Source organism: Lipotes vexillifer, unplaced genomic scaffold (genome assembly GCF_000442215.2).
Source record: "Lipotes vexillifer unplaced genomic scaffold, Lipotes_vexillifer_v1.1 scaffold1084, whole genome shotgun sequence".
Lineage (NCBI taxonomy): Eukaryota > Metazoa > Chordata > Mammalia > Artiodactyla > Lipotidae > Lipotes > Lipotes vexillifer.
Window position 1 is genome coordinate 955,779 of NW_006785495.1, and position 14,121 is coordinate 969,899.

At 43.8% G+C, this 14,121-nt stretch overlaps 1 protein-coding gene across 3 annotated transcripts in view; it reads left to right on the forward strand.

The window, feature by feature from the left end:
• Positions 1–1,324: 1,324 nt before the first annotated feature.
• The window catches only part of SLC12A2 (solute carrier family 12 member 2), a 106,178-nt gene continuing 93,381 nt past the window's right edge, over positions 1,325–14,121 (forward strand). The window contains exon 1 of one of the 3 annotated variants that reach the window (XM_007457612.1): positions 1,325–2,545. In XM_007457612.1, the coding sequence (XP_007457674.1) occupies positions 1,808–2,545 (738 nt within the window). In that variant the 5' untranslated portion in view covers positions 1,325–1,807. The remainder of the gene's footprint in view (positions 2,546–14,121) is intronic. The other 2 variants (XM_007457611.1, XM_007457613.1) reach the window with 2 other exon arrangements.

The window sequence follows — 14,121 nt, forward strand, 5'->3', positions numbered from 1 at the left end:
CGGTTCCTTCCTCTCTCCATCTTTACAACAGAGATAATAAACTGAGATGAAAAGTTGTGAATGTCAAACAAAATCATGGATAGGACAATTTTTTGAAAATTGCCTGGTTGCAGCTTTCTTGACGGTATTTCCAAACAGTTCTGCAAACTCTGCCTCTCTTTGATCATGCTTCCAGGATTCAGCAAAGGATGTGTTTATCCCCATAAATAAAATTTAAAATTACATAAACATCAATACAAAACTAAAAGACAAGTGATGGAAGAAGCCATTCATGGTTATCTGTTTATGTAGGGCTGTGGGTAGAATTTAGGTTAAAAATGGATTCTACCGCTAAGAAAGTTGCAAAGTAATTATATTCCCCTATTTTTTAAAGAAGAGAAAATAGGCCTGCACAGAAGTACCCTTCTGTTTTACTTGAAATAGCGGAATTCTTCACAACTTAAACCACGTCGAAACTTCCCGGTTAGTGCTCCACGGTTAGTTATTGCTCTCAGTGTATTCATTTCTATGCTTTTTGGAAATGCCTCCAGTTAAAAATCGTCTTGAAACAATACGGTATCACAACTAGGCTCCCTTCTCACCTTCAAACATCACAGCTTTTAAAATGAAGGTGCCATAGTAAATGTGGACACACCCAATACATCACGACTGGAATTAGTATCTGGTTATGCAAATCTAACGCTGCCAGGCAGGTAAACGCCTCAAAGGCAGCACAGAGGAAATCCTGCCTCCCTCTAGGCTCAGGCCTGGAGTGAGTGAGGGGAGTCGCGGCGGGCCGGAGCTCCGAGCAGGCCTCGCCGGGGGGCGCGCTTCCCCGGGGGGCGCACCTTGACCGCAACTCCGGAAGCACCTGTGGTCCGGACGGGATAGCCCCCGGCATCACCCGCAGGAGCTCAGGGCCGCCCGCCGCTCCTGCATCGCCTCGGGTACCACGTGCCGCAGGGGAAGCGGCCCGGTAGCCCTGGCAGCATCTCGCGAGATCTCGCCGGTTCGGCCCCGTATTGAGAGCTTAGAGCTTAAAAAAAAAAAAAAAAAAAAAAAAAAAAAAAAAAAAAAAAGGCGGGGGGGCGCCTGCCTCCGGAGCCGCCGCCGGAGCATCAGCAATCGGCGTGAGCTGAGGCTCGGCCCGCGCGCCCTTTCTCTGGCCGGGTGGGCCGGACACCGTGCGCAGCCTGGTCTGCCGTCGGCGCACTGACGCGCTGACCCAGGGGCGGGGAGAGAGGGAGGAGGCCGGGGGGCCCCGCTCCTCTTCGCCGCAGAGCGGGGCGGGGGAAGGAGGTGGAGGGGTGGGAGGAGGGCGACGGAAGAGGAGGTAGCGGCGCCTAGATCTTCCCGGCTACGGCGGCGAGGCGGCGCTTGGCGGCTCCCGGATCGCGCTGCTCATGCTGCCCGAGGCCCGGCGTGGACGGGCCGGACGCGATCCCTGAGTGGGGTAGCGCAGGAGCCGGGACTGGCCGGGAGCCGAGGGAGCCTCCGCCGCGCGCCACTGCGGGACCGCGGCTGGGCGGGCTGAGGGGCGGACGAGTCGCGGGCCCCGCCTCCCGCGTGCTGCAGCGGGAGCCACCAAAGCCGCGGCCCCGCCGAGGCTTTAAACAGCGGGGCCCGCCCCGCGCCCGCCGCACTCGCGCGCAGACTCGGCTGCCGGAGGCGTTCGTGCCGGCCTGGGCTAGCGGCGGCGCGTGCGCGGCTTGGAGAGTGACTCCCTCACCTGGCGTTGCGGCCGCAACCACCGCCGGCCGGGGGCGCGGAGGGCGTGCAGCCCGCCAGGTCCGCCAGGCTCTCCGGGTCGGCCGAGCGTCGGGCGGCGATGGAGCCGGGGCCCACGGCGCCCTCCTCCGGCGGCGCGAGGCTGGCGGGGGTCGGGGAGACGCCTCTAGCCGCCGCGCTGGCCGCCGCCGGGATGGACCTGCCCGGCACGGCAGTGCCCTTGGTGCCGGAGGATGCTGCGACTGCGAGCCGGGGCGGCGGCGGGGTCCGCGGGGAGGGCGCCGCGGCGGCCAGTGACGGGCTGGGCAGACCCCTGGGGCCCACCCCGAGCCAGAGCCGCTTCCAGGTGGATCTGGTTTCCGAGAATGCCGGGCGGGCGGCTGCTGCGGCGGCGGCGGCTAACGCTGGGGCGAGGGCCAGGGAGACCCCCGCGGACGGGAAAGCAAGCGGCGAAAGCGGGCTAGCCAAGGGCAGCGAGGAAGCCAAGGGCCGCTTCCGCGTGAACTTCGTGGACCCAGCTGCCTCTTCGTCGGCAGACGAGAGCATGTCGGATGCAGCGGGGATCGGAGGCGACGGGCCCAACGTGAACTTCCAGAACGGCGGGGACACAGTGCTGAGCGAGGGGAGCAGCCTGCACTCGGGCGGCGGCGGCGGCGGCAGTGGGCACCACCAGCACTACTACTATGATACCCACACCAACACCTACTACCTGCGCACCTTCGGCCACAACACTATGGACGCCGTGCCCAGGATCGACCACTACCGGCACACGGCAGCGCAGCTGGGCGAGAAGCTCCTCCGGCCCAGCCTGGCGGAGCTCCACGATGAGCTAGAAAAGGTGAGCTCTCCCGGCCCTCTCTGCAGCCCTCTCGTCAGCCACCACCCCCCCCCCGCCCCCAGCCGCTGGTCCGCGCTGACCGCGGGATGTAGCTGCCGGCTCTCGTCTGCTGAGGCGTGAATGGACGTGCACGACTCGCTGGCATCCCTGGATTCAGCTGTCAAGGGTGGAATTGCAGAGGAATGTAACTTAATCTCTTAAAAGTTGGCAGCGGGTTAGGCTAGTTACGTGATACCAGAGAGGCTGCATTTAACAATCTCCCCCATCCAGTTAAATATCTTGTGTATGCTTTTTTTTTCTCACCCACGCTTAACAATTACCATCCCTCTGAATGACAGTTGTACTTTTAGGCCCCGAGAAGGGAATGTGCAGGAGGTTTAGGTGGTGAGGACGTTTCTCAGGAGGGAGTGGAGAGCACCTACCATCCGTGTCTTTTTTTAAAGGTTGTGTTGTGTGGCTTATGTACACCCGTTAGGGTTCCCAAGAGTGGGAACATTAGTATTTGAAGGGAAAATCTTAGCAGGGTGTGTTTGTGGTGTATGAATTATTAAAGCTCAATTCCTGCAATCTTGATATAGAAATCTTAAGTCTTGGGACAAGCTCTTCCTGATAATGGCATAAACTCACTTTTATAATGTAAACCTTTTGGAAGAGGGTTACATCAAAAAGGCGGGGGCCAGAGTCTAAGAGAGAGGGAGAGAGAGAATTGTGTTTTCTGTGGAGGATGTCCAGAAAGACCTTCTGGGGTCTTGTCTAAGTAGTTATACTTGGTGAACAGAAACCACCCCGATAAACTCTATTGATTTCTGTAATTCTTCTTTTATGGCCGCATACAACTTTTATTTTTTCAGGGTACAAAATCGTTCTTTTGAGATGACATTGATGCTTTTGAGATTTGATTAATAATTTTTTATGATTTGGGATTACTGGAAGACTGCCTTTATAAGTGTATAATGACTACATTGATAGAATTTTGTGAATGCAAAGAGCACCATATAGTTTGACACGATCGAAGTGTTGGAATGTTTAAATACAGAAAGTATGTAATTTCTTTTGGATATGATTATTTGACTTCATACAGTCGTTTCATACAAGACTGTACTTGTCCCAGTGTTTGAAAATGTAACATTCATAACATTCATTGAAATAATTGCCGAGGTCCCAACCCTTACAGCTTATTGATTGTTTAAAAGCCTGACATCATTTAGCTTTGGGTAATACTACTTCTTTCATTCTGTTATGGTATTTTGTTATATAAGAAGAAAAATGATTTTTAAAACACTTATTTTATTCAAATTCCTGTAGTTTCTTTCAAATCTATTATATTTTCATTTCAAAACTCAAAATTCTCATAAAGCAGATTATATAGCTGGTAATTTCCCTTTTGGAGCATTTTTATTATTGGAAATATTATATAGATAGTTTCAGATTTCACCAAAGCCCTGTAGTTTAGTAGTAAAACAGTCTGTATTTACGCATAAGTCTTAAAAGCTTTTTTAATTGAACGATATTATATACCTTGATCTTGTATGCTTCCTAGGAAAGTTTTTGTTATTTTCAATTAAATTCTGTCAATAACAAAGCCCTTCCAGTTCTCCAGATTTTCAGGTTTTTGTTTGGTGTTTTTGGTCAGTTCACAGTATATAAAAAAGAACACCTGTATTGTTTAGATGTATAGTAGTTGAAGAAGTCACCTAGCTTCTCAGCCTCAGCTTCCTCACCTTTCAGAGTTATTCTGAAGATTAGGGGGAAAAAATGTATGCAAATGCCCACGTTCAGTGCCTGCAAAATAATGCCTAGTATAGTTACCATTTCAATCTTATATTGGCCCTTAAGAAAATACATCGTTAAACTTTAGGACTTCAGTTTTAGATTCTCCTAATTTCTGCATTTTTCAGTGAATGTAGTACCTAAAATGTTATGTTCAGAATTTCATTTGTGCAGCATGTAGTGTAATGAGTTCTTTGTAGTTTTTTACCTTTTACCATTCGGGCCCTTTATGGGCAGCGAAAAAGGTTTGTTAGGTTAAATAAGCATAGAACCTCCTCTTGAAGATAATTTTGTTGAGAACTGAGTGAATGGATTAAAGAGATGTGTCATGTTAAGGAATACAAATCTGGCTATAGATAAACCACTGTTGAAGGAGGGCAGGGGAGGCCTGATAGTATAGGTTGGCTAGATTCCCAAAAGTTGTTCTTCACTTTTTAGATTGACTCTTACTCCTTAAAACCTTTTCTGATGCTTGTAGCTCTAGGTGAAATCATAATACTTAGAATTCTGTAACATTTAATCTTAGCTCTTGATTGACTGTCATGTAGTCTGTTTGGGTCACTGAATGCTTAAATATCTACCATGGATCTAACTTTGTGCTAGGAACTATGGAAGAACAAAAGAAGTAAAAGAAAAGCACTCCAGAAACTTGTTGTGGGAAGGGGCTATAGTGTCTTCTACGTGAATTCCTTTTTTTGCCCAGCATTGTGACTTTTTAAAGTATTTTGCCTAGAAATCCAACTGAAGGGGAATAGTTAAATAACCATGGTGCGTCTTGCTATATTATGCAGCCATTCTAGGGCCAGGACTCATGAGTTCTCCATTTATCAAATATTTATTGGGGAGAAGAGTTTCTTAGGTGTGGGCCACCTGGCTGTGGCCCTGCGGGATGATGCCGTGATTAGCGAAACAGATACTGACTCTGTCATACTCAGGCATACATTAACCGAATGGTTGCACAAATAACCTAGTTACAAACTTTTTTTTTTTTTTCCAGTACTATGAAAGAGAAGGGTTAGAATGCTGGTGAGGATATAATAGGACCTAATTTTAATTGGGGTTTGGGAGGCCTTTTTTTTTTTTTTTTTAACTGTAATTAGGTATTACCAAATAAAGTAATAAACAACTCTTAACTTAGAGTGCAAAATGAAAGCACCTTATTATTTTAAAGGTGCAAAAGCAAGAAAATACAGCATAAACTTATCCATTTTTAAACAGTCGTCTGTGTGATAGGTATACAAAGTATGACATTGAAGCTGAAACCTGAAGGCTAAGTTGATGATAGGGCAGAACAATATTCCAGGCCAAAGGAACAAAATCTGTGAAGATAGTGAGGTGAGAGAGTGGTATGTCAAAAGAACTATGAGGAGGCCAGTATAAGATTTTATTATAAAGGTAGTGCGACGTTATTGAGTTTTGTGTGAGGTAGCAACATGATCTGTTTTGTTTTGACACCTTTGGATTGCTTGATGGAGAAGGGTGAGAATGGAAGCAGCTTTTACTGTGGTCTCCTTACAGATAGTAAGGATTGGGGTCAGAATGAGTGGGACGTAGGTGAATTGGATGTGGGAGTGAACGAGAAGCTGATTCCCAGCTTTTGGACTTGAGCAGCTGAATAGATGGTTGGTACTTTGCCTAAGATGGGAAAGGCTGGAGAAGGAATATAGATTGGGGAGGAAAGAAAGAATGCTTTTGAGTAGCCTGCAAGATATCTTAGTCCAAGAGTCATTTTGAGGGAGAAGGGGCAGAATATGTTTTATATGTATATGAAACATATATGTGTATGTGTATATACATATATATTTACATATATATGTACATGTATATATATTTATGTATTTATCATCTAAAGTCGTGCATGAAATTACTTGGGGAGAGTGGGTAAATAAGAGCACAGAAACAGGGTCTGGGATTGGGCCTGGGGAATGTCTAAAGGTCTACTAGAGACTGTGGCAACACTAGCAAAGGAAATTAAGAAGGAGCTGTTAGGCTGGTGAGAAATAGCCAGGAGAGCAGTGTCAGGGAAGCTGAGAGAAAAGTGTTTTTTTTTTTTTTTTTTTTTTTTTTTTTTTTTATTATTTTTTTTTTTTGCGGTATGTGGGCCTCTCACTGTTGTGGCCTCTCCCATTGTGGAGCACAGGCTCCGGACGAGCAGGCTCAGCGGCCATGGCTCACGGGCCCAGCCGCTCCACAGCATGTGGGATCTTCCCAGACCGGGGCACGAACCTGTATCCCCTGCATCGGCAGGCGGACTCTCAACCACTGCGCCACCAGGGAAGCCCGAGAAAAGTGTTTTTAAGAAGGCACAAAGTCTTCAGAGATATGCCAGTAATTGATTTTTGTTTTTTAAGTATTTCAAAGAATAAAACCAAAGTAGTGATTCCTGCCTCTACAAGAAGAAATTAAAAAGTGGGGGGTAAACAAATAAGTATTTGATAGACAACTTCAACATGTATGATGGAAAGCATGATTATCAAATGTGGAAAAGCGTGTGGTGGAGAATCCATAATAGCTCCTACTGGATTTGAAGCAGTTTTAAAGTAGTTTGAAAAGAGTGCATTACCATTGCAGTTTTGTCCGTAGGCCAAGACTTGGAGCCTTTTGCTGGTGGTATGTCAAATCTTTGTATGTGGCCTCTCTATTTTAGCCTCTCTCATTAATAAAAAGGGAAAGGTCAAGGGAACAGCTATATCAAGTGTCTTATGTTTCAGTGAACTTGTTGGTTTTTTCATTTAATTCCTAAGAAATAAGTCTTATACACATTTTACTCATGATAAAATGGGGTCATAAAAAGTGAAGAAATTGCTTAATGCCACTCTCACAGAAAGTGGTACAGCTGGCATTCACACTCAGGTTTTTCTTATTAATGCCAGGGCATAGTAGCTCCTCTTTATTGTTATTTCTTCTTTCTCCCTATCCCGTGGACCTGCTCTGAGATGGCAGGGATGTTGAGGGGGACATGTTGGGGGTTGCCAATATCACTCTTCTATCTTGACCTCCTGAGAGTAGAATGGTTACATAACTGAGAGAAAAGAGGAGGAATTCTTGTGATAATGTAATTACTGACTAATATGACTGTCTCTTTCACTAGGATCTGAGCTGGTGTCTCATTCATCTCCAGACAGAGAATAGGTAGTTAATAAAGATTCGTTTATCAAATGTATCAGGGTGGGCAGTTCCTCCCACTTAACAGGGACTTTAAAACACTAAACAAGTATAGCTGCTTCTCTAAATGGGCTGTGCTGAGTTGTGGACAAGAAATTCCACACACTACTAATCATGTCAGTACAGAGCTTGAGTCTTTGAAGGTCGCCCTGGGGAAATCAGAATGGGTCACATCCCTGGGGATAAGGAATAGAGTAGGTCCAGGAATGAGTAAAGGTGGGACCTTGATCAGAAATAGTTGTGCAGGGCACAAACTTGCACTGTTTCACAATTTTGCCAGGGGCCCCACCCTCTAAACCCATGCCACCAGAGCTGAAGTCTGGTTTACCTGTAAGACTGTACACATTCTCCAAGTATATACCCACTGACTGCCTGGGGAGAAGGAAAGAAATTTGGGGATTTAAAATCTGGCAAAAAATCTGTACACTGCTGTCGTAATCAGTGTCTTCTCTATGTGTGTTTGGGTTCATAGTCACATTCCCAATCTTGTTAGACCAGAATTTGAAGGACCAAAAGAGCATTTCTAGGTTCTTATGTATTTAGTGTGTATGTCTTCAATAATTTTTAATTACATGTTTCATACGTGTTTGTAAAGTCTGTAGCACTAGTCAGATTGGCTCCATGCTGAAGTGAAATGAATCTGAATTTAGTTATTCAACAAATCTTGATTGAGCGTCAATAATAGCCCTGTCTGAGTGTTGGGGTTACAGCAGTGAGCACAACAGACTTGTGGAGCTTTCATTCTACCAGTAGGAGAGAGTAAACAGATAGGTCAGATGTAACTGCCGAGAAGAAACCGAAAGGTGGATAGATGCTGATAGCTGGGGTGGTGTTATTCTGCGGGAGTTAGAGAAGCCCCCTCTGGTACATGAGCAGACACTAGACGGGAGTGAAAGATCAGCCCGTGAAAACACCTGAGGGGAAGAACACTAGGAAGAGGACTGCAAACACCAAGAACTTGAGATGGCAGTGTACCTGGGGTATGCTTGGCATGACTGAGAAGCAGAGGGCCAGCAAGACTGGAGTGATTAGCAGGAGAGTCATAGGGGAGGAGGTTAGAGCAATAGTGAAAAGCAAACAGTGTAGAACTTGGTAGATCGTGATGAAGACTTGGGGTTTTACCCTGAGTGAGGTAGGGAGTCATGGAGAGCTTTGAGCACAGACTTGACATGACCTGACTTACATTTTTAAAACATCACTCTCATGCTGTGTGGAGAGTATCCTGTAAGGGGGTAAGAGTGGAAGCTGGGAAACAAGTTAGAAGCCTACTGCAGTGTTTTAGTTAAGCTGATGATGACTTTTATGAAGTTGATAGTGTTTGATACAATGACAGCTGTTTAGATGCTGGTTATGTTTAAAAGGTGGAATTGTTGGGATTTGGTGACTGGGTGGGGGGTTTTCCCCTGTTGAGAATGGAGTCGATATTTATGAAGAGGTGGGTGACTGGGAAGAGCAAGTTTTGGAGGTGGACTCAAGAGTTGGGTTTCATTTCTACAAATTAGTTCTACAATGGGGCAAACACTTATAAAATTGCAGCTACTGGTTTGTGAAATAATAGAACCTAAGAAAATGGGTTTTAATTTGTAGTATAAAAATGTGCTTTTATGCTGCAAATTTCAGGTAAAACCATGAGAACCAGTAGCTTTTCAAATAGAGTATAAAGGGGTGGGGAACTAGTGGGTTGACTCCACAAAGTGAGTGAGGAATGGACGAGGAAAACTACTTAAATATTGAAGTTAAAAATATATCAATGGTTTCCCACTAAATATGAAATTTATCATCTGCCATTGGATTTATGATTCTTCCATTTTTCACTAGAACCTGTAGTAGTGCTTTCTTAAAGCTATTATGAAAAACTTGGAGCCCATGGAGGACTTGGGGATTTCTGATTAGAAGGGGGAAGTCTGAAAGGCAAATATAGCTTAGTGGAATCTTGTCTCTTTGCAGAAGCTGATTGTGGCTGGTGTAGTCATAGTACCCTTGGGCTCAGAAATTTCTCTGCCTTAAATTTTCACTATGCTGTTCCTAAACACTGACAAATTAGCTATTCATCTAAAGTAAGAATACTAGAAACCTCTGGATGGTTCTTTGTTGGGTTGGTATGAATTGGTTCCTTCAATGATGTAGCTTCTAACAGAGTTTAGCGTGCGAGTCACTTTGGAGTTTTTTTGTGGGTAGGTGGCTTGGTAGAGCAGGCTTTATTATACTCCAGTGGAGGAAGACTTAAAGGACCTATGAGGACCCTGATCATCTGCTGTAGCATGACTTTTACCCCATCGTTTCACCTAAATAGTTATTTTTTTTTAATTAATTTATTTAATTTATTTATTTTTGGCTGCATTGGGTCTTCGTTGCTGTGCACGGGCTTTCTCTAGTTGCAGAGAGCGGGGGCTACTCTTCTTTGTGGTGCGTGGGCTTCTCATCGCGGTGGCTTCTCTTGTTGTAGAGCACGGGCTCTAGAACACAGGCTCAGTAGTTGTGGCACATGGGTCAGTAGTTGTGGCTCACGGGTTCCAGAGCGTAGGCTCAGTAGTTGTGGCGCACGGGCTTAGTTGCTCCGTGGCATGTGGGATCTTCCCGGACCAGGGCTTGAACCCGTGTCCCCTGCATTGGCAGGCGGATTCTTAACCACTGCACCACCAGGGAAGCCCCTCACCTAAATAGTTCTTATTAAAGTCACCAGTGACCTTCTCCATCCTTATCACCAATTCCAGCAAACGTTTTTTCTCAGCAGCATTCAGCCTTCCAGCAGCATTTGATATTCTTTTGAAGTCTTCTTGATACTTCCTTGGCTTCTGTAACACCACTTTCTCCTTAGTTTTCCTTCTTTCTCTCTGGCTCTTTCAGCCCAGTGTCTTCTGCATTTTCCTTCGTCTCTGAACTGGCCATCCTCTAGGCTTGATTCTGGCTTTCCTTCTTCCTCTGCCGTCTTCTCTCTCTGTGTGTCCCCTGTCTATATCACATGTAGGCTAATTGCTCCCCAAATTTTGTCTCTAATACTACTAATACTCCCTTTGTGAGTTCTGGGCATCCAGCGCCTGCTGGACGTTTTTGCTTCCTGTCTAAAGGACACCCCACACTCACAAACTTATGATTTTTCTTCCTCTACCTCTGAAAACAAAACCACCCAGGCCCTCTTCCAGTGCGCCCTGTGTCTCTATGAGTGGTACCGCCATTCATCATATTGCACAAGTGAGAAAACTGAGTGATCCTTGACACTTTTTCTCACCTCTCTACATCCAGTTCATCACCGAGTTCTTTGTATCACCTTTATTTCCTAAATATTATTTTCATCCTCACTGCTGCCATCCTAGAGCAGTCTGCAGCATATCTTTCTCCAGTAGCCTTCTATGGTTTCCCCTATTCACTATGCCCTCCTATTACTATTGTGCCTGGAGTGATCTTTCTAAAACAAAATTGATCATGTTATTCCTTGGCTTAAAACTAGCCCTGCATTATCTAGTTCTGGCCTGCCTCTTCTTTAGTGTTCCATTTTCTCAATGGCACAGTACTTCCTCTGGCCATAGTGCCTTTGTATGTAATACTGTCCATGAATTCTTCCTCCCTTCTCCCCCATGCCACACTGATAACTTTTCAGTCTTAATATTTCACTTCAGTCTTTATTTCCTGAGAGAGGAAGCCTTTATCCTCCAGTCTAGGACAAACCTCTTTTCTATTCGAGCCCTTATTTCAGTTAGCGGGAGTATGTTTGTTAAGATGGTTATTTGAGTAAACTTGAGTTGACTTCAAGCTCCATGAGAAGCAGACTATGTCTGTGACTGTTTATCATTATGTCCCTACTACATAGCAGACCCTCAATCAATACACATTGAATAATAGAACTATTCTTTATAAATTATTGTAGTACAGAAGAATCTTAAACTCTTTTATGTACCTTATATTGTCATCTAGAATCTCTAAAGGACATTTGACAGGCAGATGGCCCCAGTTTGCACATTTGGAATTTAAGACACTAAAGAACTAAGTAACCTGTCCAAAATCATAAGACCCGTAACTGGCAGAGCCACGGTTGGAACTTGCAACAACCATTTTGACTCCCAGTTGATGTTAATTCCAATGTCCTACAGTTTAATACTATGTAAGTTCTTGCTATTTTGTTTTTTTTTTAAATTCCCATGGCAGTTGTGTTTTAGTTCATTGAAGATAAAGTAGAAAAGATTTGGACCCCTCAGTTTCACTGTATGGATAGATCTTTTCCCAATAGAAAAATATATTTTAAAAAATTTAAGTATAAGAAAGTTTCTTATAAATGGAATCATAGTAAGTTTTTTTTAAAATTTCTTCTGCTTTTCTTATCTGTATCTCCCAAAAGTGTGATGTAAATGTTTAAATGTTCTAGTGTTGCACTTTTCAGTACTATAACCACTAGTCACATTTGGCTGTTAAACTGAATTTTTTTTTTTTAATATTTATTTATTTATTTATCTAATTTTGGCTGCGTTGGGTGTTAGTTGCAGCACGCAGGATCTTTCATTGCAGCGTGCAGACTTCTCTCTAGTTGTGGTGCGTGGGCTCCAGAGCACTGGCTCAGTAGTTGCGGTGCACGGGCTTCAGAGTGTGTGGGCTCTGTAGTTGTGGCGCGTGGGCTCTCTAGTTGTGGTGCGTGGGTTCCAGAGCGCGTGGGCTCTGTAGTTGAGGCACGCAGGCTCTCTAGTTGTGGTGCATGGGCTTAGTTGCCCTGCGGCATGTGGGATCTTAGTTCCCTGACCAGGGATTGAACCCATGTTCCCTGCATTGGAAGGCGGATTCTTAACCACTGGACCGCCAGGGAAGTCCCTAAACTAAGTATAAATTAAAGTTAAAAATGTATTTACTTGAGCCAGATTTTAAGTGCTCGATACCCACATGTTGGCTAGTGGCTACCATACTGGACAGTGAAGATACAGAACATTTCCCTCATCACAGAGAAATCAGTTAGCCAGTGCTGTCAGGGGAGGTGATATTTAAAGGAACTTTTCCCTTCCCTCATTCCTCCTTTCTTGGATTTCTCCCTTCCTTTTCTTACATGTTAAATAGTCACCACTAGTTTAAAATTATTAAACAGTCAAATTTTCTCTAATTTTGCATGAGATCCTTCCTTAAATAAAGTTGTCTAAACAACTGTCTAAACAGTTGCCCTCAATGAAATGTTTGTTGAATCAGTGGAATTTATCTTTTTCTGAGAATGGAGATCTGGGTCTTTAATATTGCAAAGGCTGTGAAGAATTTCTTAATATTGTGTAAAGTGTTAAGTTTCCAAAGCACTCTTAACTCATGTATCTGTATTTGATCTTCAAATCTATCTTTGGAGGAGATGGGTTTTCAGAAGGTCTTAGAGCAGCAGTCATATTTTGCAAGGTTGTGGTTTGCCTAAGCACTTAACTAATACTTGGTAAGGCTGCATCTCTTTGAAACTAGCTCTCTGTCTCCCTTTTCTTTTGGACTAGTGATTCCCAAATTTCTAAAAGAATTACCTGGAGAAAAATTACAGATTCCTCTCTCTCAAAGAATATACATGCCATTTTAAAAAAGCTTTCCTGGTGATTCCCAGAGAGCCAGGTTTGAGAACCAATGTCCTAGACAGACTTTGGTTATCATTATGACAGTAGTACATAGTTGTGGGTTTTTTTGTTGCTTTGTTTGTTTGTTTTGATATGCTGATTGTCAGTTTTGAAACATTCTACTATAGGAACCTATCAAAGATCTGGATTTAACCCTTAGATAACTGTATAATGAATTGTATAATGTAACCAATAATTCAACATCTGTCATGTTTCAGGAGCAGTCTGTAGTCTGTGCACAGTAATCTTCCAAACCAGTTAGTTTACAGATAGACAAACTCAGAGGCTAATAGCAACTTGCCTAAGTCTCACAGCCAGTGAGTGGTAGATGCTGGATTTAAACATAGACACGTTAGTGAAAGCTCACATGTGAGGTGCTAGGACAAATCCTGTAGGGAAGTCAGACACACAAGTACTAACTGGTAAGTCTGAATCCTGGTGAGTTCACATGGAATAGTTGGAGTGAGATATTACCTCTCTTTTATAGAACCTAATGGTTTCAGACATAAATAATCAGGCTTTACTATTTTAGAAGTTAAGCTTTATGTTAAATTATTCTTAGTACTGGCTTACCTGTAAGTTTCCAGAAATAATAGATTTGGCTTGTAGCACTTGAAAAATTATCGTCTCACCTAACTGAGTTTTGGTTGTCACAGTATCTCCGTCTAGCATAGTGCTGGCACAAAGTAACCATGGTGTTTTAAATCTCAATACAAAAAGAGTCAGCCAACTACACATTTGGAAAATTTCAGTCTCATGTCATCCTAGAGTATCGCATTTTAAGAGGCTAAGTATTAGTCCTTTTCAGAACCAACACTTTAAAAATTTACTCCAAGGGTTTTGTTGTACTTTGTTTATTTAAAATGTTTATTACCGTATCATTATGAAGAGAAGATAATATAGGAGGTTTGAAAAACAGAGAAAGTTAAAGGCCTCAAATCTTTAACACTTTTACATTTTTATACATGTAAAAATTATGATTTTATATCCTACTCTTCCCACCTAGCATTAAATAACTAATCATAAGTAATCAGTTTCCTATGTCACCCATAGTAATCTGCTATTTAAGTGAATGTTTTT